This window comes from Theropithecus gelada, chromosome 14 (genome assembly GCF_003255815.1).
Source record: "Theropithecus gelada isolate Dixy chromosome 14, Tgel_1.0, whole genome shotgun sequence".
In the NCBI taxonomy this organism is placed as follows: domain Eukaryota; kingdom Metazoa; phylum Chordata; class Mammalia; order Primates; family Cercopithecidae; genus Theropithecus; species Theropithecus gelada.
In genome coordinates this window covers 9,564,576-9,592,081 of record NC_037682.1, presented here as the reverse complement: position 1 = coordinate 9,592,081, position 27,506 = coordinate 9,564,576, and the positions used below count along the sequence as shown (strand labels likewise).

General features: G+C 52.3%; 2 protein-coding genes across 6 annotated transcripts; both read left to right on the top strand.

Annotated features, from left to right (window-relative positions):
• The first annotated feature begins 298 nt into the window (after positions 1-298).
• Positions 299-7,310, top strand: ARL2 (ADP ribosylation factor like GTPase 2). Of its 3 annotated transcripts, XM_025357865.1 has the most exons (5): positions 299-450; positions 3,818-3,928; positions 4,025-4,187; positions 5,866-5,946; positions 6,845-7,310. In XM_025357865.1, exons 1-5 carry the CDS (start codon positions 386-388, stop codon positions 6,977-6,979), a joined length of 555 nt encoding a protein of 184 aa, XP_025213650.1. In that variant the 5' UTR covers positions 299-385; the 3' UTR covers positions 6,980-7,310. The 3 variants fall into 3 exon arrangements, with proteins under 3 accessions (XP_025213650.1, XP_025213651.1, XP_025213649.1); XM_025357866.1 differs by lacking the exon at positions 5,866-5,946; XM_025357864.1 differs by lacking the exons at positions 5,866-5,946; positions 6,845-7,310 and having other exon boundaries at positions 319-450; positions 4,025-4,725.
• Positions 7,311-14,304: 6,994 nt separating this feature from the next.
• SNX15 (sorting nexin 15) lies at positions 14,305-27,195 on the top strand. 3 transcript variants are annotated; one of them, XM_025357861.1, is made up of 8 exons: positions 14,305-14,858; positions 18,858-18,893; positions 19,122-19,242; positions 21,877-21,992; positions 22,089-22,236; positions 22,547-22,690; positions 25,078-25,335; positions 26,308-27,195. In XM_025357861.1, the coding sequence occupies exons 1-8, from the start codon at positions 14,760-14,762 to the stop codon at positions 26,412-26,414; spliced, it is 1,029 nt and encodes a 342-aa protein (XP_025213646.1). In that variant the 5' UTR covers positions 14,305-14,759; the 3' UTR covers positions 26,415-27,195. The 3 variants fall into 3 exon arrangements, with proteins under 3 accessions (XP_025213646.1, XP_025213647.1, XP_025213648.1); XM_025357862.1 differs by having other exon boundaries at positions 25,078-25,339; positions 26,308-26,370; XM_025357863.1 differs by lacking the exon at positions 25,078-25,335.
• Positions 27,196-27,506: the final 311 nt, after the last annotated feature.

Below are 27,506 nucleotides of genomic sequence, written 5' to 3'. Positions count from 1 at the left end.
GAGTTCGTCCGTACCTGGAGACCCTGGGTTCTGACTCTGAGGTCAGACGCAGCCAAGATGCAACTCAGGAACTTCAAGGTTTCCGCTCCGGCCCAGAGCCCCGGTCTGGCGGGGGAAAGGGTGGGGGTGTCGCCCTTGCTCCCCCAGCCTCAGCCTTCGGGAGGCGCAGCCTCAGGGCGGGCGGCAGCACAAAAGGCTCCTGCGCCGCTAGGGGCACTCTCGCAGCAGCTGCGCGGGCGACCTCGCGATCACGTGCGGCGGGGGCGGGACCAAACGAGCGTCCAGCCAATTGGCTATGCCGTCGGCGAGCGTGATAGCCAATAGGAACCGGGAGCGGGGTCCCGGGACTGGGAAGAAACGGCGGCCGGGAGGGGCTCCGGGGACCATGGGGCTCCTGACCATTCTGAAGAAGATGAAGCAGAAAGAGCGGGAGCTGCGACTGCTCATGCTGTATCCTCCCAGACGCCGGAGCCGCGGGGGTAGCGGGGCCCCGCCGGGCGGGCGGTGCCGGGCGCCCCCTGTCGGGAGCGGAACGCGGCGACCGGGTCCCAACTGCCCCTGGCGTCACCACACCGGCCCCACCAATCGCCCCGGGGGCCGGGAGGCGCAGCACCCCCGGCCTGGGGCAGGGGCCAGCTCCGAGGGCCGCAGAAGCGGGCCTGCAGGCGCAGCGGCGGGTGGCCTGAGTGTCAGGGGCGGTGGGTCCCGGAGATGACTCGGACGCCACCACCGGCGGCCTGGCGCAAGCGTGGGGCCGCTGCCTTCCCGGCTCTCATCTCCCCCGGGCCCAAGGGTTCCAGGCCCCGGCCCCGCCCTCCAGCTGCGAATCTCGGGGGCGTGCGGGGTGGCGGGTGGCGGATGTGGGCTCTGCGGATCCTTTCGAGCGTGGATCCAACAGTCCGTCTCTTTGGTGCTACGCGGCCCTTGGATGACCCTGTGGCTGAGGATGTGTGTGTGTGAGCCCGAGTGCCCCGTACGCGCTGTGCGCCTTCTGAGTCCATTTAGGTGCCCACACCTGTTCCCTCTGCTCTGTGCCAGGCCCCGCGGGGGAATGGCAGGGGAGATAAGACGCTTACGTGCACATATAACTTAATAATCAAATCTCACATTTTTGAGATAGGGTCTTGCTCTATTGCCCTGGCTGGAGTGCAGTGGCTTCTAGGCTCAAGTGATCCTCCCACCTCAGCCTCCCAAAACTCTGAGATTATAGGCATGAGCCACGGAGTCCGGCCCATGTCTGTTTTATTTTATTTTATTTTATTTGAGACGGAGGTTCGCTCTTGTTGCCCAGGCAGGAGTGCAGTGGCGCAATCTCAGCTCACTGCAATCTCCGTCTCCCGGGTTCAAGCGATTCCCCTGCCTCAGCCTCCCAAATAGCTGGGATTACAGGTGCCCACCACCACGCCCGGCTCATTTTAAAGAATATTTTTAGTAGAGACGGGATTTCACCTTGTTGGTCAGGCTGGTCTCGAATTCCTGACCTCAAGTGATCTACTTGCCTTGGCCTCCCAAAGTGTTGGGATTCCAGGCGTGAGCCACCGCGCCCGGCCCCATGTCTGTTTTAAAGAGCTCTGAGAAAAGCATACAGTTCACTCATTTGATATTGAGTGCCTAATATGTGCTAGGCACTGTCCTAGGGGCCAGGGTACTAAAACAAAAAAAAAATGTTACCTTCATGGAAATTCTGTAATGCAGGGGGGTAGAAAAATAATAACACAGGAAATAAGTAAAATATGTAATAGAGGCTGGGTGCTCAGTGGCACACACCTATAACCCTAGCACTTTGGGAGGCTGAGGTGGGAGGCTTGCTTGAGCCCAGGAGTTTGAGACCAGCCTGAGCAACATAGACCTCGTCTCTATCTATACATATATATATTCTCCATACATATTATATATGTATATGGGCCATGCTTTGGACCATGCTTCTGGGGAACAGGGCCTTCTACTGCTCCAGGATGAGCTCCCACTACATATCTATGTATGGAGAATAATGCAATTTAGGGTGGTCAAAGAAGGCCACTGTGTGATGGCAGGGCATGGTGGCTCACACCTGTAATCCCAGCACTTTGAAAGACCAAGGCAGATGGATCACCTGAGGTCAGGAGTTTGAGACCAGCCTGGCCAACATGGTGAAATCCCGTCTCTACTGAAAATACAAAAATTAGCTGGGTGTGGTGGTGGACACCTTTAATCCCAGCTACCCAGGAGGCTGAGGCAAGAGAATTGCTAGAACCCAGGAGGCAGAGATTACAGTGAGCCGGTAAGCTGAGATCGCGCCATTGCACTCCAGCCTGGGTGACGAGAGAAACTCTGTCTCAAAAAAAAGCGACAGTTGAGTACATGAGGGAGGTGAGGGTTGAACCTTATAGCAGTCTGGGGGGAAACTTTAAAGCAAAGGGAACAGCAAGTCAGAGGCCCTGGGAGGACTAACTGGCGTGTTCAGAGGACTGGCGAGGAGCGCAGTGTGTCTGGAGTGGGGAGGACTGTTGACTGGGAACCACCTCAGCTAGGGCCTTTTGGTTTTTGGTTTTCCCTTTCAGTGAGAAGTGCAGAGGATAGAAGGAATCAGAGACCAGTTTGGCCACTGCAGTGATGCAGACAAGATAGAATGGTGACTTGGACCATGATGGAAGTAGTGAGGTCATGGAAGTTTCTGGCCTGAGCAATTAGAAGGGTGAGGAGCCATTTGCTGAGGTGGAGAGGACTGGGGGAGAAGCAGGTTCTTAGCTCACTGTAACCTCTGCCTCCCGAGTTCAAGCAATTCTGCCTCAGCCTCCCAAGTAGCTGGGATTACAGGTGCCCAGCACCACACCCAGCTGTTTTTTTTATTTTTAGTAGAGATGGAGTTTCGCCATGTTGGCCAGGGTGGTCTCGAACTCCTGACCTCAGGCGATCCACCTGCCTCGGCCTCCCAAAGTGCTGGGATTACAGGTGTGAGCCACCGCGCCCGGCCTATTTGCTCTTTTGAAGGTGGGAGAAAGAACAGCAAGCTCATCAGCCAGTGGGGATGATCGAGAGGGGAAGGAAACATGGATGATGGCTTGGGGGCAGGGGCTCATCAGCGGCCAGATTCCAGGGACTAAGGCTGGGCCTCAGGGGAAGTCTCCTCCTCACCCCTCTCCTGGACTGGGCTCATTCACCCCAGCTCCGATGAGCAGGGAGAGGTGGTCCAGTCCAGGACCTGCCCACCCCACCACGCCCAACTGAGCTGCAGTGTTGGGAGGATAGAGGAGGGTGGTTCCCTCCCACAGTAAGCACACCCATTAATTTGCACTCTGCAGTAGCAGGTCTGGAATATTCCAGAAACACATGAGGGTGGCTTCCTCCAGATACCTGTTCTTCCCTTAGTTCTTCAAAAAGCTTGCTCCTTGTATTTTGGGTCTCAACTCCAGACACCTCAGAGGGGCCTTGCCCGGCACCCGAGCTGAAAGAGCCTCCGATAGCCCTCTCGGAAATCCTCTCTGTTGTGTTGATGGTACTAGCCAGGACCTGGCAGCTCCTCCTTTTCTCAATTTGTACTTTATTGACTGTCTTCCCACTAGAGTGTAAGCTTCCTAAGGGCAGGGCTTTGTCCTCAAGCACCCAGAAGAGAGTCTGGCACATAGTAGGTGTTCAACAAATTAAGGAGCTTTTGGGCAGAAGAGATGATATTTATATCTTGATACTTTCACATTTATTGTGGGCCAATGATGGCCAGGCATGTGCTGAACTCAGTTTGATACATGGCGGAAAATAATGAGTCCCCTAAGAGGGGCTCTGTGACGATGTCACCACCCGGCGGAGAACAGGGACTTCTCCTTAACCTGCTGCGCCCCAGTGGCCTGGACAATGCTGGAAAGACAACCATCCTGAAGAAGTTCAATGGGGAGGACATCGACACCATCTCCCCAACGCTGGGCTTCAACATCAAGACCCTGGAGCACCGAGGGTGAGCAGGGGCCCCATGGGTGGGCCAACCCAGAGCAGGGCAGGGAAGGTGGGAGAGGGGCCCAGCTGACCCTCTTGTCACCTGCTTCTTGCCCAGATTCAAGCTGAACATCTGGGATGTGGGTGGCCAGAAGTCCCTGCGGTCCTACTGGCGGAACTACTTTGAGAGCACCGACGGCCTCATCTGGGTAGTGGACAGCGCGGACCACCAGCGCATGCAGGACTGCCAGCGGGAGCTCCAGAGCCTGCTGGTGGAGGAGGTGGGCAGCTCCTACCCTTTGTGCAAATGTGTGGACATGTGGCCGCCTTCTCAGCAGATGCCCAGAGGGGTCCGTGGCCCCAGAGGGAAACTAGAGGCAGGATCCATTCCTTCACTGGGCCCCCACCATGGGAGGCCCATGGTGCCAGAGGCAGGACACATGCTGTGGACTGAGATTGAGTTAACGTCCCTGGGGTGTTACTACGTCAATACCCTGAGCATCAGTTTCTGTGCCTTGAAATGGTGATGATGACACCCACATCATTGGGCTTTAGGGAGGATGACCCAAGGCCAGCATGAAGCTTTGAGAGGCCGTGGAGCCTGGCTCAAGAGGCTGACTCTTCGCTGTGTGACCTCAGCCAGGGGTGGTGGCACGCACCTGTAGTCCTAGCTACTCTGGAGGCTCAGACAGGAGGATCAGTTGAACCTAGGAGGTCGAGGCTGCAGTGAGCTGTGATCATGCTACTGCACTCCAGCCTCCTGGGTGACAGAGCAAGACCCTGTCTCAAAAAAAAAAAAAAAAAAAAAAGGGGCAGGGCGCGGTGACTCACACCTGTAATCCCAGCACTTTGGGAGGCCGAGATGGGCAGATCACGAGGTCAGGAGATCGAGACCATCCTGGCTAACACGGTGAAACCCCGTCTCTACAAAAATACAAAAAATTAGCCGGGCATGGTGGCGGGCGCCTGTAGTCCCAGCTACTCAGGAGGCTGAGGCAGGAGAATGGTGTGAACCTGGAAGGCAGAGCTTGCAGTGAGCTGAGATTGTGCCACTGCACTCCAGAGTGGGCATCGGAGCAAGACTCCATCTCAAAAAAAAAAAGAAGGAAACTTGCAAAGATAGTACAGAGGTCCCCCATATACCCTTTACCTTGCTTCCCCATCTTACCTAACCGTGGCCTGTCCAAACTAATAAATCAACATTGGTGAATTACTATTATCTTAATTACAGATTTTATTTGAATTTCACCAGTTTTTCCACTAATATACTTTTTGTTTCCAGTGTTTGATTGAAGCTACAACATTGCATTTAGTTGAAAATGAGGACACTTGTGAGAGTGAAAGGGGGGATTCTGTAGGCAGAGTCAGGATTGTCCTGGGCACACTGCACACACCTCCTGTGTGAGTGAAGCAGGTCAAATGAGATAAGGGCCATCAAATGCTGGTCAAGGCAGGTCAAGGCCCAAGGGTTAGACCCGTCCACCCACATCTCCCAATAACAGACGCATATGTGGAAACAACTAGAATCAGAGGTGGACGGCGTGGCCTGTTGGGAGTAGAATGGTTAAAGGGCTGTGTGAACCCAGAAGAGGGGGAGATCACATTCTCTGTGCACATCTGGTCATCAGATTGGAGCAGTCTAGAACCACAGAGAGCTCAGGGATCATCTTATCCAGCACCCCTCCCTGTTTATGGAAGAGGAAGCTGAAGCATGGGGGACAGCGGTGTCCCCTGTGGTGGTTGACTGGAACCAGAACCCTGGCCCAGGACTGCCATCGCCCATGTGGTCCAGCCTTGATGGCTATGTCCACAAACTCACTCCTGGGCCTCTCCCACCACCACAGGGCCTCACCTTGATCTTCCAGGTCGATCCTTCACCCCAGATGCTTTGGGCCATTAGAGGAGGGGTCAGGCTGTCCTCTGAGTCCCCACCCCACCCCTCTGTCTTCTCTTCCCCAGCGCCTGGCCGGAGCAACCCTCCTCATCTTTGCCAACAAGCAGGACCTGCCTGGAGCACTGTCCTCTAATGCCATCCGCGAGGTGAGTCCAGGCCCTGGGACAGGCTCGCTGAGGGAAAGGGGCGCACTTTTTTTATTTTAAAAGCATTTATTAAAAATAACCAAAAAAAGTAATAATAAAAGCATTTATTAGCCCCTGCTAGGTGGCAGGACCTATGCAGGGCACTGGGGATCCAGTGATTAATAAGGCATGGGGTGGCCCACAGCCTGGGGAAGGCAGAATGGCACATGTGTTGTTCACAGGCTAACAGTAGCCAGCACAAACAGAGTGCTTTCAGTATGCTCTGCTCCTAGCATGGATTAACTCATTTCATTCTCACAACAACCTCATGAGGTAAGAACTATTATTTTACACATGGTGAAGCAGGCTCAGAGAGATTAGGTAACTTGTCCCAGGTCACACAGCCACTAAATAGACCAGAAGCCTGTCTGACTCCAGAGCCCACATTTTAACCATGATTCTAGTGCTCAAGCACCACAGTGAGAAAGAGCAGCGTTAAAATCTTGGCTGTGCCACTTATGAGCTATGTGCCCTTAGGCAGGTTGCTTAACCTCTCTGAACTTTGGTTTCCTCCTTGGTGAAATGGCTGACACAATCCCTGGCTCATGAGGACTAGAGGAGAATGAGAGAGGATGTGTGGGGCTCTTGGCATGATGCCCAGATCCTGGTGGATGCTCAAGAGCCCGTGTTGCATTTACGTCACTAAGGGGCGGCACTGGTGTGGTACTGGACGGAGAGCCCAGGTGCCCCTGGGGGCTGACAAAGTCTCCCAGGGCCCAGCGGGGCTTCCTGGATGGGATGACCTGGAACAGGGCCTTGAGGGAGGCATGGAGCTCCTCTGGGCTGGGAAGGGAAGGGGCTGAGGGAAGGCAGGGTCTGCAGTCACTGACCACCACCATCAGCACCTTTGTTCTTCCAGGCCCTGGAGCTGGACTCCATCCGCAGCCACCACTGGTGCATCCAGGGCTGCAGTGCCGTCACCGGGGAGAACCTGCTGCCAGGCATCGACTGGCTCCTGGATGACATTTCCAGCCGCATCTTCACAGCTGACTGAGCCACTCCAGATGTCCCTCCACCTAGCAGTCCAGGTCCCCCAACCCTCACCAAACACTATCCATGGGGGCATGGGAGTCAGCCAGCCAAACTAACACTCCCCCTCCTCCACCCCAACCTGCTGCTGCTACTGCTGCCCGCTGCTGCTCTGTGGCCACCCAGCTCCTGTGGCGGGAGGGCTGTGCCCTGGCTGTTTCCCTGGCTCCTGACCTGGCCTTTGGCTACCATACCAAGAAGAGAGGACTGGGCGGGGAGGAGCTGCTACTGCTGCTACCGAGGCTGTGGGCCTCATCCTTCACTCAGCTGTGAAATAAACCACTCCTTGCCCTGATTCCTGGCTGAGTCATTTGTTGATTCAACAGCGTTAGAGACCACCTGGGACCCACAATCCAGCAGGGGACAGAAAGGAACAGACCATTGCAGTCAATGGTGAGCTGCGGCTATGTCAAAGGGATGCAAAAAAAGTTATAGAAGCATGGGACACGGTGCAACTGATTCCATCCGGAGGAGTCCAGGCAGGCTTCCTAGAGGAGGTCATGTTAAAACTGGGAATAAAATGTGAGTAGTTTTCCAGGTAGAGGAAGGGGAAGACGGTTCACCAGGGGAACTCCAACTCTCATAGGGATGAATTAGAAAAAGGGACACAGCTCCAGACCAGGGCTCCAACTTTTTGAATGGAACATGGGCTGAAATTCAGCTCCCAATTCTCTGTTGTAGCCAGGACCCCATGTGCAGTGGACAACCTGAATAGCTGTACGAGGCCAGCAGAGGTTCAGGCAGAGGGGATCACAGGACAGGCATGAAGAGCAAAGGCTCTTGGGAAATGGGGAGGGGCATAGAGTCATGTGTGGGAGGGAGTGCAGCCAGAGGGCGGGAGGGGGCCACATCAGGTAGGGGTAGCTGAGTCCTTCCCTGAAGGCGACAGGAACTCTGAACCAGTGCCAGGCTGGGAAAGGATAGGAAATGAGGCCACCCCAGGGGTCCACTCCAAGTGGCAAGACTGGTGGATGTTTTCACGGCCCAGGGTCCTAACAGCTGCTTACTCTGCAGGGTTCTGTTCTAAGTACTACCCATTCAGCAATGCAGTTAGGGACAGCCTTATGCAGTGCTGCCTATCAAGATCCCCCTTTATATGGGACACTAAGGGGTGGCACTGGCGTGGGACTGTACAGAGAGCCCAGGTGCCCCGGGGAACAGATAAGCTCTCCCAGGGGCCAGGGGAGGCTTCCTGGATGGGCTGACCCTTGAGCAGGGAGGGAAGGGGCTGAGGGGAGGCACTGGCCACCACCAGTACCTTTGTCCTCCCAAGCCCTGGAGCTGAACTCTACAGCCACCACTGGTACATCGAGGGCTGCAGCCCCGTTGCTGGGAAGAACCTGCTGCCTGGTATCGACTGGCTCCTGGATGACATTTCCTCCAGGAGGTTAAGTGACTTCCTCAAAGCCACACAGCTAGGAAGTGAGGGAGCTGGACTTGAACCCAGCACACTTGGTCACTATACCTACCCTGCTGCCTCCCGAAATAGCTCAGGCCTAATTGTCTTCAATTTTTGTCTCTCTGCTCAAAATTCAAATGCCAAGGAGAGGCAGCCTGCCCGGCACAGCTTGAGGCCCACGATTATCTTTTGATGTGGATTTGTGGCCCAACAACCCTCCCAGCAGAGTATATCCAATGGAAGAAGGGCAGTTTTCCCAAAGGAAAGTTGAATGCTATTATCAAAAGGTGAGGAAGAGACACTGGGATTTACTCTGAAGCTGGCACTAGGATCCTTTTGTGGAGGGGTAGAGACCTGTGCAAAATCTGGGTTTCCTTTTTTTTTGAGACAGAGCCTCCCTCTGTCACCCAGGCTGGAGTGCAGTGGCATGATCACAGCTCACTGCAACCTTGACCTCCCAGGCTCAAGCCATCCTCCCATCTCCTTGCTGGGACTACAGGCTTGTGCCACCACGCCCAGCTAATTTTTCATTTTGTAGAGATGGGGTCTTGCCGTGTTGCCCAGGCTGGTCTCAAACTCCTGGGCTCAGGTGATCCTCCCACCTTGGCCTCCCAAAGTGCTAGGAAAGTGCTGGGATTACAGGCGTGAGCCACCATGCCCAGCCTAGGTTTCCTTAAAAGTGGAAGAAAGGGCTGGGTGCGGTGGCTCATGCCTGTAATCCCAGTACTTTGGGAGGTCAAGGTGGGCAGATCACCTGAGGTCGGAAGTTTGTAGACCAACCTGACCAATATGGAGAAACCCTGTCTCTACTAGAAGTACAAAATTAGCCAGGCATGGTGGCTCATACTTGTAATCCCAGCTATTCGGGAGGCTGAGACAGGAGAATCGCTTAAACCTGCGAGACAGAGGTTGCAGTGAGCTGAGATTGCGTCATTGCACTCCAGCCTGGGCAACGAGAGTGAAACTCCGTCTCAAAAAAAAAAAAAAGGTGTGGAAGAAGGGAAGTGAATGTTGCGTGGACAAGCTTAGAACATGAAGAAACTGCCCTTCAGGGTACAAAATTAGAAGCCCCTGCCCTGTCCTCCTTGCAAGACAGACCTGGTGGTCTGCAGGCTTTTAAACCTGGGCTCTGGAGCCAAATCCTGGCCTGCCACTCGCTGGTGGATGCTAAGCAACTTGCCTAGCCTCTCTGTGCCTCAGTTTCCCTCCTAGTGTTGGGAGGAGGACCGAATGAGTTGGTGTCTTGTATGTCATAAGTATTGTGTAAGTGTCAGCTATAATTATGATTATTTGAACCAGTAGGACTGTATGAAAATTTAACTAATGTGAAGTCAGCCACCCACTGACATATGTCACCCCAGTGTTCACATCCTCCCAGGTGCCCTTAGGAAACAATGCTTTTCTTGAAAAGGTGAATTAGGCCGGGCGCAGTGGCTCAGTTCTATAATCCCAGCACTTTGAGAGGCCGAGGTGGGTGGATCACTTGAGGTCAGGAGTTCGAGACCAGCCTGGCCAACGTGATGAAACCCCATTTCTATCAAAAAAATAAATAAATAAAAGGTGAACTATTCACAGAGACAAATATGAAAATAACAAGGTGATATTCATCACAAAGGTCTCCACCACATGGTCAAGCATACCCTACCCTGGGTGAGCTTGGGGAGCAGACCCTGGAGGAGCATGGTGGGTAGCCCAGCGCGGCGCCCCTACAGCCTCTCCTGCTCCACTGCCGCCTTCTTTTTTTTTTTTGAGCCAGAGTTTCACGCTTGTTGCCCAGGCTGGAGTGCAATGGCGCGATCTCGGCTCACCACAACCTCCGCCTCCTGGGTTCAAGCGATTCTCTTGCCTCAGCCTCCCGAATAGCTGGGATTACAGGCATGGACCACCATGCCCGGTTAATTTGGTATTTTTAGTAGAGACGGGGTTTCTCCATGTTGGTCAGGCTAATCTTGAACTTCCGACTTCAGGTGATCCACCCGCCTCAGCCTCCCAAAGTGCTGGGATTACAGGTGTGAGCCACCATGCCCGGCCTCCACTGCCACCTTCTGTTTGCTCCTCCTGGTGAGGGAACTGGTGGGGTGGGAGATCTGGAGAAGGCCAGGGGCTAAATTGCTCTAGATGGAAAAGGGCTTGGAGAGGACAGGGAGAAAGAAGGGTAAAGGGAAGAGTGTGGGAGACACTGAGCCAGAGAGGGTGGGAAAGATCGGCGAGAAGGAAACTGGGATAATATCCCTGCCGAGGGAACTTTGGAGAGGGGAGCAATGTCTGAAGGGGTCTTCAGAGGACTTCTGGTGTGTGTTGCATGAGGGGACATCCCCCATCCCTGGCGTCCTCCTGAGCAACTGCTAGATGAACTACCCAGTTCAGACCCTCCAGAGTTTGATCTGGAGTCTGCTTTTTTTTTTTTTTTTTTTTTTTTTGAGACAGCATCTCACTGTGTTGCCCGGGCTGTAGTGCAGTGGCATGATCATAGCTCACTGCCACCTTGAACTCAGTGACTCCATCATAGCTTACTGTAACCTTGAACTCTCAGGTTCAAGTTATCCTCCTGCCTTAGCCTCCAGAATAGCTGGGACTACAGGCCCACGCCACCATGCCCAGCTAATTAATCTTTCTTTCTCTCTTTCTTTTCTTCTTTCTTTCTTTCTTTTTCTTTCTTTTCTTTTTCTTTTTCTCTTTCTTTCTCTTTCTCTTTCTTTCTCTCTCTCTCTCTCTCCCTCGCCCCCCCTTTCTTTCTTTTTCTTTTTTTTGATAGAGTTTCGCTCTTGTCACCCAGGCTGGAGAACAATGGCGCCATCTCAGCTCACTGCAACCTCTGCCTCCCGGGTTCAAACAACGCTCCTGCCCCATACTCCCAAGTAGCTGGGATTATAGGTGCCCGCCACCACACCTGGCTAATTTTTGTTTTTTTTTGTTTTTTTTTGAGATGGAGTCTCGCTCTGTCGCCCAGGCTGGAGTGCAGTGGCCGGATCTCAGCTCACTGCAAGCTCCGCCTCCCGGGTTCCCGCCATTCTCCTGCCTCAGCCTCCCGAGTAGCTGGGACTACAGGCGCCGCCACCACACCCGGCTAGTTTTTTGTATTTTTAGTAGAGACGGGGTTTCACCGTGTTAGCCAGGATGGTCTCGATCTCCTGACCTTGTGATCCGCCTGCCTCAGCCTCCCAAAGTGCTGGGATTACAGGCGTGAGCCACCGCGCCCGGCCTAATTTTTGTATTTTTAGTAGAGATGGGTTTTCACCATGTTGGCCGGGCTGGTCTTGAACTCCTGACTTCAAGTGATCCGCCTCACTCGGCCTCCCAAAGTGCTGGGATTACAGGCATGATTTTTAAATGTTTAAATTTCTCATGAAATCAGGGGCAGCCTGTTGCCCAGGCTGGTCTCGAACTCCTGGCCTCAAGTAATCCTCCCGCCTTGGCCTCCCAAAGTGGTGGGATTACAGGCATGAGCCCCAAGCCATGCTTTGCTTCTTTCTGAAGACCAAGGCACCGCACCTGTACACCTGAGTTCCAGGAACAAGAGTGGCTATTCACAATGCTTCCTTTGCACTAAATACTATGTATTATATTTAAGCTTCCCAGCTTCATGCTGCATTTCAACAGATTTTTGCTTCAATTCTAACACTTACTGGAGCAAAGGTCTCAAAACCCATGCCAGGTCTGGGAACACCAGTCTCCACATGGCCCACAGTGACAGTATCAATAACACCAATATTGCGGACATCTGGAGGGGCAGAACCAAGAGCTTGTGAGTTGGTAGGATGCGATCTAGAGCTTCTGAGCAGCGTGGTTCCACAGCATTGCCATCTTTACAGGTGACTTCCCATCCCTTGAGCCAAGGCATGTGAGCTCTTGGCTCCCGCCTGTTGTCACCACTCCACCCAGATATTGGCACAAATACTACTATGTCAGGGTTGTAGCCAATTTCGTTTTTTTTTTTTTTTTTTGAGACGGAGTCTCGCTCTGTCGCCCGGGCTGGAGTGCTGTGGCCAGATCTCAGCTCACTGCAAGCTCCGCCTCCCGGGTTCCCGCCATTCTCCTGCCTCAGCCTCCCGAGTAGCTGGGACCACAGGCGCCGCCACCTCGCCCGGCTAATTTTTTGTGTTTTTAGTAGAGACGGGGTTTCGCCGTGGATGGTCTCGATCTCCTGACCTTGCGATCCGCCCGTCTCGGCCTCCAAAGTGCTGGGATTACAGGCTTGAGCCACCGCGCCCGGCCTGTAGCCAATTTCTTAATGTAGGTGCTGATTTCCTTAATGATTTATCCCATCGCTCCTCTTCTTTTTTTTTTTTTAGATGGAGTCTCACTCTGTTGCCCAGGCTGGAGTGCAGTGGCACGATCTCAACTCACTGCAACCTCTGCCTCCCGGTTTCAAGCAATTCTCTGCCTCAGCCTCCTAAGAAGCTGGGATTGGCCGGGCGCGGTGGCTCAAGCCTGTAATCCCAGCACTTTGGGAGGCCGAGGCGGGTGGATCACAAGGTCAGGAGATCGAGACTATCCTGGCTAACATGGTGAAACCCCGTCTCTACTAAAAATACAAAAACCTAGCCGGGCGCGGTAGCGGGCGCCTGTAGTCCCAGCTACTCGGGAGGCTGAGGCGGGAGAATGGCGTGAACCCGGGGGGCGGAGCTTGCAGTGAGCCGAGATCGCGCCACTGCACTCCAGCCTGGGAGACACAGTGAGACTCCGTCTCAAAAAAAAAAAAAAAAAAAAAAAAAAAAAAGAAGCTGGGATTACAGGTGCCCGCCACCAGGCCCAGCTAATGTTTGTATTTTTAGTGGAGATGGGGTTTCACCATCTTGGTCAGGCTGGTCTTGAGCTCCTGACTTCGTGATCCACCCACCTCAGCCTCCCAAAGTGCTGGGATTACAGGTGTGAGCCACCACGCCCGGCCCCCATCTCTCCTCTTTAGAATGGCCCATTGGGATCCATTTTGTTAACACCAACAATTAGTTTCACACCCAGCGTGTAAGCCAGAAGGGTGTGTTCACGTGTCTGCCCATTCTTGGAAATACCAGCTTCAAATTCAACAACACCAGCAGCAACAATCAGGGCAGCACAGTTAGCCTGAGATGTGCCTGTAATCAGGTTTTTGTTAAAGTCTCTGCATCCTGGGCCATTGATGATGGTCACATAAGACCAGTACTGACTGGTCTTAATTGCCAGCAGGGAAGTAGCAGTGGTGATAGCACTCTCACGTTCAACTTTTAGCTTACCCAAGACCCAGGTATGCTTGAAGAAGCCCTTTCCCATCTCAGCAGCCTCCTCAAAATTTTCGATGGTTCTTTTGTGGATCCCATCACACTTGTAAATCAGATAGCCAGTAGTGGTGGACTTGCCCAAATCAGATGACGATGTTGAGCTGAGTCTTTTCCTTCCCCTGCACCCTTTCTTTTGAGATGGAGTCTCACTCTGTTGCTCAGGCTGGAGTGCAGTGGTGCGATTGCAGATCACCGCAGCCTCAACCTCCTGAGCTAAAGCCATCGGCCAGTTCCACCTCTGGAGTAGCTGGAATTACAGGTGTGCGCCACCACGCCCAGCTAATTTTTGTATTTTTAGTAGAAATGGGGTTTCACCATGTTGGACAGGCAGGTCTTGAACTCCTGACCTCAAGTGATCCACCTGCCTCCACCGCCCAAAATGCTGGGATTACAGGTGTGAGCCACGGCGCCAAACCCCAATTTTGGCTTTGATTTAATGGTGATTTTCACGACACCTGTGTTCTGGCAGCAAGTCCATTGCAAGAAAGCTCCACTGACCTACACAGATTCTATTATAAACATCTCCGTTCTACAGATGAGAAACTGAGGCTGAGTAGTTATGGGAAACTCCTACAGCTAGTAAGAGTCGTGACTCAGAGCCCATGACACCATCCTGCTTCTCCAGCGTTCTTTGCTTCCTCTACTTTCCAGAAAACATGAATTAGGGAATCCTGACAGGGAAATAATTTGACGTTGTCCTGCACATACTGGGCACAATAGGAGTTGGGTGGATGAATGAAAGCAGGGATTTGGGAAGCAGGGGAGAAGTCCTTTGGAGGACTGTGACAAGGGTTTACGCTTGGATAGGGTGGGCTTGATCACCCGGCAGAAATGAGACGAGTGATCACAACCTCCCCGACCAATCTTTCCAATGACTTGGGTTTACGCTTCACCACAGAGAAGGAACTTTTCAGACGCTCCCTTGGCCGCGCAGCCGGGATCGGAACAGCGCTGTCACTTGCGATAAAATCCCTGGGCCGGAGGAAGAAGGGCGCAGGCCCAGGCGAGGCGGCGGCGGTCGGAGGCCGGGCCGGAGGGGTGGGGACAGCGAGGAAGCGGAGTCCGGCGCTCCGCTCCAGCTCGGTTTCATGTCCCGCCAGGCGAAGGATGACTTCCTGCGGCACTACACAGTGTCGGACCCCAGGACGCACCCCAAGGGCTACACCGAGTACAAAGTAACCGCGCAGGTGAGGTGGGACCCAGCGCGTACTTTACCCTTTTAACTAGAGGGGCGCCGAGTTTTACCTTAAGGAAAGGCGCTGCAGCCACCACTCCCTTTTTAGACGACAGAAATGGGTTTCCCCTTTAAGCGGCGGTTGCAGTACAAGGGTTCGTTTACGTCTCTAACCATCAGCGGGGCGGGGCCCTGAGTGGGCGCTGTCTTTTTTTAAAAGGGCGTGGATGGCCGTTCCCGGACAAGCAAGGCGTGTATGCCCACGCCCGGCGTGTAGTGTCTGGGCATCAGACTGTGAATTTCTGTAAATTAACATGAAAACTCTGGTTTAACCCAATTATTAGTACTCCAGTCTCGTAGAGTAAGTTTTGTTTATTGGTTTGTTTGATCTTACATAAAATCCCTTTAACGAGTTTAACCGTTTTTAATTTTTCAGAAAATAATACTGGTCAATGGTTGAAAAAAATTCATGCAGTTCGGAAGGACTTAAGGAGTAAGTCGCCATATCAAGGTCACAGCAGGAAGATAGATAGGCTAGAGTTGATATATGAAGCGATAGCAACATCATAAGCACAATTTATAGAGAGACATGGAGGAAACCATGAAAGTAATTAAAAATAGTAAAACAGGACACCTGTAGAATGATATACAAGAACGGGTAACAAGAAGGTCCCCAGGGAGAAGAACTGTGTCACTGGGGACAGAAGTTGGGGAAGACTTTTTACTGTAAGTTTTTTGTACTTTTAGAATTTTCAACTAGGCGACTATTAAGCTGGTGCATTAGTTAACTATAAAAGCAAAGCAGGCACGTAAGGACACTTATAAAGTGTCTAAGTGCAGAATCTTAGCTATTTAAAATATGCTTTCCCCAAATCGTTTGTCTTTTCCATGCCTAAAAATAAATGCAAATAAGGCCGGGCTCAGTGGCTCATGCGTGTAAATCCCAGCACTTTGGGAGGCTGAGGGAGCAGATTGCTTGAGCTCAGGAGTTCAAGATGAGCCTGGGCAACACAGTGAGACCCCAGCTCAATATTAAAATGCACACACACACATACACACACACCCCTTTTAAAAAATGCAAATAAAAACGTTGTCCCTGGGAAGATAGACTGGAGGTGGGGTTGGGGTAGGAAGGATGTGGCAAGGAACTGTAACCTTTTATTATAAGTCTTCCCAGTGGCTTTTTTGTGTTGTTGTTTGTTTGTTTATTTTTTTGAGATGGAGTCTGCACTGTCGCCCAGGCTGGAGTGCAGTGGCGCGATCTCGGCTCACTGCAAGCTCTGCCTCCTGGGTTCACACCATTCTCCTGCCTCAGTCTCCCCAGTAGCTGGGACTACAGGCGCCCACCACCGTGCCCAGCTAATATTTGTATTTTCTGGTAGAGATGGGGTTTCACCTTGTTAGCCAGGCTAGTCTGGAACTCCTGACCTCAAGTAATCCACCGGCCTCACCCTCCCAAAGTGCTGGGATTACAGGTGTGAGCCACCACACCTGGCCTCCCATTGGCTTTTTAAACCAAGCAACATGCATTACTTTGATATATTTTTGTACATATTATATATACAATGTATTATATATAATAAATATATAAAATATAAAGCACATTCTCTCACTCTCTCTCCCTCTGTCTCTCTCTCTATATATATATATATGTGTGTGTGTGTATATTTTTTGAGACAGAGTCTTGCTCTGTTGCCCAGGCTGAAGTACAGTGGTACTGTCTCAGCTCACTGCAGCCTCCACCTCCTGGGTTCATGCAGTTCTCCTGCTTCAGCCTCCTGAGTAGCTGGGATTATAGGCGTGTGCCATCACACCCGGCTACTTTTTGTGTTTTTAGTAGAGACGGGATTTCACTGTGTTGGCCAGGTTGGTCTCGAACTCCTGACCTCAAGTGATCCTCCCACCTCAGTCTCCCCAAGTGCTGGAATTACAGGCATGAGCCACCGCACCTGGCCTATATTTTTATTTTATTTTATTTTATTTTATTTGCGACAGAGTCTTGCTCTGTCACTTGGGCTGGTGTGCAGTGGCACGATTCGCGTCTTACTGCAGCCTCAAGTTCCTGGATTCAATCCGTCCTCCTGCCTCAGCCTCCTGAGTAGCTAGGACTACAGGCATGTGCCACCATGCCTAGCTTAATTTTAAATTTTTTTGTAGAGACACAGTTTTGCCATGTTGCCCAGGCTGGTCTCAAACTCCTGGCCTCAAGCAATCCTCTCATTTTGGCCTTCCAAAGTGTTAGGATTACAGGCCACACCGTACCTAGCTTCCTGTGGCACTACACAGTGTCAGACCCTAGGTCCGACTGGCTAACACGGTGAAACCCCGTCTCTACTAAAAATACAAAAAAAAAAAAATTATAGAATTTTTTTTTTTTTTTAGATAGAGTCTCGCTGTGTTGCCAGGCTGGAGTTGAGTGGCGTGATCTCAGCTCACTGCAACGTCTGCCTCCTGTATTCAAGTGATTCTCCTGCCTCAGCCTCCTGAGTAGTTGGGACTACAGGCGCCTGCCACCACGCCTGGCTAATTTTTGTATTTTTAGTAGAGACAGGATTTCACCATGTTGGCCAGGCTGGTCTTGAACTCCTGACCTCAAGTGATTCACCCACCTCGGCCTCCCAAAGTGCTGGGATTACGGGCATGAGCCGCCACACCTGACCACTCAATGGTTTTTAAATAGTTTCTTTTACCAGAATATTTTAGGCAAGTCTCTGTTGTCAAAAGCCAAGTCCAAGGTTTTAGTTCCAGCAATCTTTCTTACCTAGTGTGTGATCTTCTATGGCCACACCTCTCAAAGCCTCCATTTCCTTATCTCTTAAATGGGCATCTTAATTATGTCTGCCTCAGTGGGATCTAGGATAAGGAATAGATGTTTTTATTTATTTATTTAGTGTGTAAGAGACAGGGTTTCACTCTCTGCAGTCTGGAGTGCAGTGGTGTGATCTCAGCTCATTGCAACCTCTGCTTCCCATGCTCAAGTGATCCTCCCACCTCAGCCTTCCAAGTAGCTGGGACTACAGGTGTGCCACATCACCACACCCAGCTTATTTTGTGTATTTTTTGCCGCTATTGGGTGTCACTATGTTGCCCAGGCTGGTCTCAAACTCCTGGACTCAAGTGATCTGCCCACCTGGGTCCCCTAAAGTGCTGGCATTACAGGCTTGAGCCACCGTGCCTGGCATAGGAGATGTTATTAAACTGTCAAGTACCCTAAACCATAGGGCATTATTTTAAAATTATTATGAACATAACATGATGAAAACTGAATCTTGTTTTTGCTTCAGACCCAAGTCTGCCCTTCCAGGGACCTCAGCTCCAGCGATGGTTTCTTCTGTGTCCAGGGCGCTGAAGCACAGGACCTTCTCCCTCAGGGAAGGAGGTTCCTGAGGCAGAACCTCCCTTCTTTGGAGACTTGGGGATTTTTGGTTTCAGAAGGAGATGCAGGGCCATCGCCTGTTCAAGGAACCGGGATAAAAATTGTGCTGATGGCCGGGTGCTCACGCCTGTAAGCGTGAGGCCGAGGTGGGCGGATCACTTGAGGTCACGAGTCCAGACCAGCTTGGCCAACATGGTGAAACCCCATCTCTACTAAAAATACAAACATTAGCAGGCGTGGTGGTGCATGTCTGTAATCCCGGCTTCTTGGGAGGCTGAGGCAGGAGAATCACTTGAACCTTGAAGGCAGAGGTGGTAGTGAGCTGAGAGTGCACCACTGCACTTCAGCCTGGGCGACAGAGCAAGACTCCATCTCAAAAAAAAAAGTTGGGCTGAGGTTGGAGCAGTCCAGACGGGCCTTTAGAGGTCCTTCTATTTGACAGATGGAGAAACTGAGGTACATAGTAGGAAAAGTTTCTAAAATTATACGGAAAGGCTTAAAGCCAGGATGCCTTGACGCCAGAGGCCAAAGGCCATTGCCCCATGAGGGGGACTAGGAGGCACCTGGGGCAAACGGAGTGAGAGGGTGTCAGATGGCGGTCTCTGGTCTCAACCAGCTCTTGCCTTTCTTTCTCAGTTCATCTCAAAGAAGGACCCAGAGGATGTCAAAGAGGTGAGGCTCCTGGGAGGAAGAGGGCCCATTCTGCAGTTCCAGATCTGGAAACTGTCAAGGGGCAGCTGGTAACTCTGCTTGGACACCGGCCCTCCTTCCTCCCTGTCCCTGGGCGAGGGGCTGCTGCAGCTGCATCCTGATCCTCACCCACCCTGGGGGCAGGCTGGGCACCGGGGGTGGCTGCCTCCCACCATTGCCGGTTCTGGGCAAGTCTCATGTCCCTCGTAGGTGGTGGTCTGGAAGCGGTACAGCGACTTCCGCAAGCTGCATGGAGACCTGGCCTACACCCACCGCAACCTCTTCCGCCGCCTTGAGGAGTTCCCTGCGTTCCCCCGGGCCCAGGTGTTCGGTGAGTGTTAGATCGGGGCACTCAGGCCAAAGATGAAGGGAGCGTTGGACAAAAGGGGACCTCTGCCAGTGGGGGCTGGATAGAGAGGGCCTGAAACTCTGGGCAGAGACATGTTTGGAAGGGCGTTTAGAGATGACCTCATTTGACAGATGGGGGAACTGAGGCTCAGAGCAGCCTAACACTTACTGTGTATTGCACCTTTTAACATTCCTGTTGGGGCCGGGCGCGGTGGCTCAAGCCTGTAATCCCAGCACTTTGGGAGGCCGAGACGGGCGGATCACGAGGTCAGGAGATCGAGACCATCCTGGCTAACACAGTGAAACCCCGTCTCTACTAAAAATACAAAAAATTAGCCGGGCGTGGTGGCGGCGCCTGTAGTCCCAGCTACTCGGGAGGCTGAGGCAGGAGAATGGCGTAAACCCGGGAGGCGGAGCTTGCAGTGAGCCGAGATCGCGCCACTGCACTCCAGCCTGGGCGACAGAGCGAGACTCCGCCTCAAAACAAAAAAAAAAAAACAAAACAAACAAACAAACAAAAAAAAACATTCCTGTTGGGCCGGGCGTGGTGGCTCACACCTGTAATCCTAGCACTTTGGGAGGCCGAGGTGAAACTCCATCTCAAAAAAAAACCAACAAAAATCCTGTCTTTATTAGCTCTATTTTATTTTCCTTTTTTTTCAATTTTTTGTTGTTGTTGACAGCCTCACTTTGTCACCCAGGCTGGAGTGTAGTGGTGTTATCTTGGCTCACTGCAACCTCCGCCTTCCAGGTTCAAAGGATTCTCCTGCATCAGTCTCCTGAGTAGCTGGGATTACAGGTGCACACCACCATACCTGGCTAATTTTTGTATTCTTAGTAGAGACGGAGTTTCATCACATTGGCCAGGCTGGTCTTGAACTCCTGACCTCAGCTGCTCTGCCCGCCTTGGCCTCCCAAAGTGCTGGGATTACACGCCTGAGATACTGCACCCAGCCTCTCTCAATACTTACTATATTGATTACATGTTGCAGTGAGAATATTTGGGATATATTGGGTTAAATAAAATATTAAAATTAACTTGTGGCTGGGCGTGATGGCTCACACCTGTAATCCCAGCACTTTGGGAGGCTGAGGCAAATGAATCACGAGATCAGGAGTTCGAGACCAGCCTGGCCAACTTGGTGAAACCCTGTCTCTACTAAAAATACAAAAAATTAGCTGGGTGCAGTGGCGGGCGCTTGTAAACTCAGCTACTCAGGAGGCTGAGGCAGGAGAATCGCTTGAACCTGGGAGGCCGAGATTGTGTCATTGCAGTCTAGCCCGGGCGACAGAGTGAGACTCCGTCTCAAAAAAAAAAAAAAAAAGTTGTTTCTTTTTTCCTTTTATTTAATGTAGCTGCTAGAAAATGTAAAATTGCATATGTAGCTCATATCTGTATTAGACAGTGCTGAACAGTTGCTTGCGTCTGCGTACTCACGGGAGGTGTTCTTTGTTGTTGCTGGTTTTTGTTTTTGTTTTTTGAGACAGAGTCTTACTCTGTCGCCCAGGCTGGAGTCCTGTGGCATGATATCAGCTCACTGCAAACTCTGCCCTCCCAGGTTTGGGTGATTCTCCTGCCTCAGCCTCCCACGTAGCCAAGTAGCCTCCCAAGTAGTGTGCGCCACCACACCTAATTTTTTTACTTTTAGTAGAGACGGGGTTTCACCATGTTGGCCAGGCTGGTCTTGAACTCCTAACCTCAAGTGATCCACCTGCCTTGGCCTCCCAAAATGCTGGGATTATAGGTGTGAGCCACCACGCCAGGCCAAGATGTTCTTTTGTTCTTTTGAAGCAAGGTGAAGGATTGCTGTTGTCAGGTTATGCCAGGCCAGTGGGGAAGTACCACAGAATGGCCACACAGTAACTGGACCAGAGTTAGCCTGCACTGCATAATACCTAGGACAGAGCAGTGAAACTGTGACTCGCACCTGTGATCTCAGCACTTTGGGAAGCCAAGGCAAGGTAATCACTTGAGCTCAGGAGTTCAAGACCAGCCTGGGCAACATGGTAAAACCCCATCTCTACAAAAAATACAAAAATTAGCCAGGCATGGTGGTGTGCACCTATAGTCCCAGCTACTTGGGAGGCTGAGGCAGGAGGGTGGCTTGATCCCAGGTGGCAGAGGTTACAGTGAGCTGAGATTGTGCCACTGCACACCAGCCTAGATAACAGAGCCAGGCCTTGTCTCAAAAAACAAATGGGGGCTACTTGCTGTGTGACCTTGGGCAAGTCAGTTTCCCTCTCTGAGCCTTACTTTTCTCCTCATCAGATCAAAGCCATCAGAAATATTTTTGTTTCTTGTTAACTACCTAGATCCCCCTGTGTAGGATGTGATATTCACAAGGGCAGAGACTTGTTCCTCCCCTGTTCACCTTCTGAGTCTAGCATATAGTAGGTGCTCAGTAAACATCTGGCAAATGAATGAATAAGGAAATTGATCCGTCCTGGAAGCCCCTCCCTCACCCCAGGAGGAGCCAGAGAAGATTGCTGGGAGAAGGGGTAGGAGGGCAGTGAGTTGCTCAGAGCATCTCAGGCAGGACCAGGAAAAGTGGCCTTGGGGCAGAAGCCCCTATAAGTCACCACCACTCTCCCCTGTTCCTTGTCCTGGGGGCTGTAGGCCGATTTGAAGCCTCAGTGATCGAGGAGCGGCGAAAGGGGGCAGAGGACCTGCTTCGCTTCACCGTGCACATACCTGCGCTCAACAACAGCCCTCAGCTCAAGGAGTTCTTCAGGGTATGTGCACCTTCCACCTTACCAGAACTTGGGCCACTTACCCACCCACCAGATTGCACCCCATGACTCCCCATGGCTGATCTTTCTGTCCTGCAGGGTGGGGAGGTGACTCGACCCTCGGAGATGTCCAGGGACCTGCACATCCTGCCACCCCCTCTGATCCCCACCCCGCCCCCTGATGACCCCCGGCTACCCCAGCCGCTCCCTGCAGAAAGGAGGGGCCTTGAGGAATTGGAGGTGCCAGGTACATCAGGGTGGGAGGAGGGAACCAAGGCTGGAGGGTACAGAGTGGGGAGGGGGCCACACTCACTCCTCAGTGGTCTTAGTGAGAAATGGGCATGTGTCCAGGTCTATCACTGACTGGCTGAGGAACTTTGGGCAGGTCCTTTTCCTTCTCTGCACTACAGTTTCTTAATCTGTAAAATGGGCATAAACCCTAATAACGGGCTTGTCTATGCCCATGGTTGCTGCAAGGGTTTAGAGAGAGAGTAATTCCATTTTGAAAGCTGAGAAATAAATGCGGGTATTCATGACCCCAATTATCTCTTCCTCAGTGGACCCCCCACCATCCAGCCCTGCCCAGGAGGCCCTGGATCTTCTCTTTAACTGTGAGAGCACCGAGGAAGCGTCTGGTTCCCCTGCCCGAGGCCCCCTCACCGAGGCTGAGCTGGCCCTCTTCGACCCCTTCTCCAAAGAAGGTAATGAGCTGGGTCAGCCGGGAAGGAGCCAGGGCAGGACATCCTTAGGACAGGGAGGAGGGCAGAGCCCCACTAGCCTGCTCAGTGCCTGCGCAGATCTGGGAAAGACGTCCCCTCAGTAGTGCTGCCCTGTGGACCAAGAGCAGCTTCAGTGAGAATTAGCAGCCCTGTGCCGGGGCGCGTGGTGTGGTGTGCTGGATGCACCTGTGCAACAAGCCATGAGGAAGGAAAGGAGGCACTTCCCACGTTGGGGCCATCTCACTGAGAAGGCTTTGGAAAGAGCCGGGTCACACTGCTCTGGGACATTTTACTTCCTTCGCTGTAAGCTCGTGGTGGGATTTCCTGGCTGGCCAGGGTCTGGCTGCAGATCCTGAAGGCAAGAAGCCTGCTGGTCAATGGAAGTGAGTTCTGAGCTCAAAGAGCAGCTGCAAAGGGAAACCCCTCTGGGGGCCTGGAGCCACTGGTATTTGGGGATGCCGGAGATTGAAGGGCCCCCTGATGGAGGTTAGGGTCCTGGGCACCTTCTTGCTGTGAGATCCTGGGACTCGACAGTCCCAAGCTCTGAGGCACTGGGGTTTTTCATTCTAAAATTCGCCAAGGCCTGGCACATTGGCTCACACCTGTAATCTCAACACTTTGGGAGGCTGAGGCAGGGAGATCCCAGGAATTCAAGACCAGCCTGGACAATATAGCGAGAGCCCATGTCTGTTATTCTTTTTTTTTTTTTTTCTGAGACAGAGTCTCACTCTGTTGTCCATTCTGGAGTGCAGTGGCGCAATCTCTGCTCACTGCAACCTCCCGGGTTCAAGCGATTCTCCGGCCTCAGCTTCCCGAGTAGCTGGGACTACAGGCACACGCCACGGTGCCTGGCTAATTTTGTATTTTTAGTTGAGATGAGATTTCTTCATGTTGGTCACACTGGTCTCAAAACTCCTGACCCTCAAGTGATCCACCCTCCTCGGCCTCCCAGAGTGCTGAGATTACAGGTATGAGCCAAAGTGCCCTGCCTCTCACTTTTCTCGTTCTGCTTCCTCCTGTTCCTGCTACTGCCTCTCCAGGGTTGGGGAGTGGGAAGAAGGAATGGGAGGGAAAGGCAGTGTGGCTGTTGTGTCTGGCCTCTGGGTGGCAGGCATCCAAGTGCTCTGTCCTTGTGCCAGCTGAGCGCCTGCCTGGGCAGGAGCTTTTCTATTTTCTCTTTTTTTTTTCCTTTCTTTTTTTTCTTTTTCTTTTTCTTTTTCTTTTCTTTTTTTTTTTGAGATAGGGTCTAGCTCTGTCACCAGGCTAGAGGGCAGTGGTGTGATCGTGGCTCACTGCAGCCTCTACCTCCTAGGCCCAAGCGATCCCCCCACCTCCGCCTCCCGAATAGCTGGGACAGAACCACAGGCATGCACCATCACGCCCAGCTAAGTTTTTGATTTTTTCTAGAGACAAGCTCTCACTATGTTGCCCAGGCTGGTCTCAAGCTCCTGCACTCAAGTAGTCCTCCCACCTCGGCCTCCTGAAGCGCTGGATTATAGGCATGAGCAACTGTCCAACCAGGATCTTTTCAAGACCCTTCACAGGCAGCTCCAGGGAGACTCACTCAGCCCATGGGGAGAGTCCCCAGAGCCTGGAGCTGCAAGGCTTCAGAAAACCCCTGAGATTCTCGAAGTCTTCTATTCTAAGATTATTCCAAGGCTTGGAGCATTTCTACCCTCAGCCTGGTGTCGTTGGCCTAGCATCCTTCAGGGAAACTTTCTGGAGGGGATTTTTGGATTTCTAGGTCAACTGGAGTCAAGAGGGAAATAGGACCAGTGACCCAGAGCTCACAAACTAAAGTGAGTGTGTACCTAATGAAATAATTAGGAAGGTAAGGCTGTGTTTTTTTTTTGTTGTTGTTGTTTCTTTTTTTTTTTGAGATGGAGTCTCACTCTGCCGCCCAGGCTGGAGTACAGTGACGCGATCTCAGCTCACTGCAAGCTCCGCCTCCCGGGTTCACGCCATTCTCCTGCCTCAGCCTCCTGAGTAGCTGGGATCACAGGTGCCCGCCACCACGCCCGGCTAATTTTTGTATTTTTAGTAGAGACGGGGTTTCACCATGTTAGTCAGGATGGTCTCGATTCCTGACCTCGTGATCCGCCCACCTTGGCCTCCCAAAATACTGGGATTACAGGCGTGAGCCACCGCACCCGGCGGTAAGGCTGTTTTTACAGAAGCACATGAACCCTATCTATCAAATACATCATGGCCAGTTTTTGATCCACAGACGACTTCTGGATTGCTCTGGCATTGGTCCCCTCTACTGGGGACAGGCTGATACCCTGATGAACAAAAGAGGTCTTGGGTTGGGCAGAGGGCCTGAGAAAGGAAGGGCTAGTCTGGTCTGAGTCCTCCCTTTCTAATTGCAGAAGGCGCAGCCCCCAGCCCCACCCATGTGGCTGAGCTGGCAACGATGGAGATGGAGTCGGCAAGGCTGGACCAGGAACCCTGGGAGCCAGGAGGGCAGGAGGAGGAAGAGGACGGGGAAGGAGGGCCCACCCCTGCCTATCTAAGCCAGGCCACAGATCTCATCACCCGGGCCCTGCGGGATGAGAAGGCAGGCGCTTATGCTGCCGCGCTCCAGGGCTACCGAGATGGTGTACACGTCTTGCTTCAGGGAGTCCCCGGTGAGTAGGGACTGAGGGTGGAGGGTCAGGCCTGGGTCCCAGGTGGGGCAGTGATGAAGGGAGCAAAAAGCAAGCAATTCACAGAGCAGGAGCCCTTTTGATCCTCACTGACCAGCTGTGTAACCTGGGCAGATTTTTGTTTCTGTCTTTGTTGTTTGTTTGTTTGTTTGTTTGTTTTGAGACAGAGTCTTGCTCTGTCGCCCAGGCTGGAGTACAGTGGCGCAATCTTGGCTCACTGCAAACTCCGCCTCCCGGGTTCACGCCATTCTCCTGCCTCAGCCTCCCGTGTAGCTGGGACTACAGGCGCCCGCCACTGCACCTGGCTAATTTTTTGTATTTTTAGTAGAGACGGGGTTTCACCGTGTTAGCCAGGATGGTCTCGATCTCCTGACCTCGTGATCCTCCCGTCTCGGCCTCCCAAAGTGCTGGGATTACACGCGTGAGCCACTGCGCCCAGCTTGTTTGTTTGTTTTAACACCTCTTGTGGCCTCAGTTTTCTTTCTTTTTTTTCTTTCTTTCTTTTTTTTTTTTGAGAGTCTTGCTCTTGTCACAAGCTGGAGTGCAGTGGCACAATCTCGGCTCACTGCAACCTCCGCCTCCCAGGTTCAAGAGATTCTCCTGCCTCAGCCTCCTGAGTAGCTGGGATTACAGACGCCCACCACCATGCCTGGCTAATTTTTGAATTTTTAGTAGAGACGGGGTTTTGTGATGTTGGCCAGGCTGGTCTCGAACTCCTGATCTCAAGTAATCTGCCTGCCTCGGCCTCCCAAAGTGCTGGGATTACAGCCGTGAGCCACTGCACCTGGCATGGCCTCAGTTTTCTTGTTTGTAGAATGGGAAGAATGGACGCTGGGCCCCAGAGAAGAGGGAAAAGCACATGGTGATACTCTGTGAATTGTAAAGGACCAGACCAAGGGTTCCGACTAGACCAGTGGTGCCCAGGTGCCTCAGCTGAGCAGTCTCTCTCCACAGGTGACCCGTTGCCTGCCCGCCAGGAAGGTGTGAAGAAGAAGGCAGCTGAGTACCTGAAGCGGGCAGAGGAGATCCTGCACCTGCACCTGTCTCAACTCCCACCCTAACAGGGAGTGGGCCCTTCCCTGGGACTCTCGCTCCTGCACTGCCAGCCCCTTCTCCTCTCCCCAGGGCCTAGCCCCACCTCCTGGTCTTGTAATCGCAGGGGCCATTTCTGTAGGTAACTGGACCAAGCATGAGAAAAATAATGAATTCTCAGTTCCCTGATTACACTTGCCACCTTGGAATCAAGGACTCACACTTCTGACCCTGCCTGTCTTTTTGTGTTTTTCTTGAGATGGAGTCTCACTCAGTCGCCCAGGCTGGAGTGCAGTGGTGTGATCGCGGCTCACTGCAGCCTCCGCCTCCCAGGTTCAAACGATTCTCCTGTCTCAGTCTCCCTAGTAGCTGGGATTACAGGCACATGCCACCATATCCAGCTAATATTTTGTATTTTTAGCAGGGACGGGGTTACACCATGTTGGCCAGGCTGGTCTCAAACTCCTGACCTCAAGTGATCCACCCGCCTCAGCCTCCCAAAGTGCTGAGATTACAGGCATGAGTCACTATGCCCGGCCCCTGCCTGTCTGTCTTGATGTGTGAGCAGCAGCTGTGGTCATTAAACCATTAGTTTACCCCTCTAGAAGTGGGGTTTGCAAACTCCCACCTGCAGCCAAATCTGGCCCACCCCCTTTTTAATGTAAGGCCTGTGAGCTAGTGGTTTTTACATTTTTTTAATGATTAAAAAAATCAAAATAATATTCTGTGACAGAAAGATGAAATTTATATGTAACAGGTGAAAATTATATGAAATTTAAGAGTCTATAAATAAAATTTGTTGGAACACAACCAGGCTAATTCATTCAGTATTGTGATGGCTGCGTTCGCGCTACACCGGCTGTTGAACAGTTGCAGAGTTGAGTCTTTGCCGCCTGCAAATCCCAAAACATTTACAACCTGGCCCTTTGCAGAAAACATTTGCTGAGCCCTGAGCTAGAAAATAGCACAGTCTCCAGGGAAATAGAGAATGACAAGACGATGAAGCCGGTCTATTGGGTGGAAGGGACGAAGGAGAGGAACCCAAAGCAGGGGTACCTGTCTCCGAGGCCCCAAAGTCAAATCCTGATTGCTCAGCGGGCTGGAAGGCGTGGCCTCAGTCC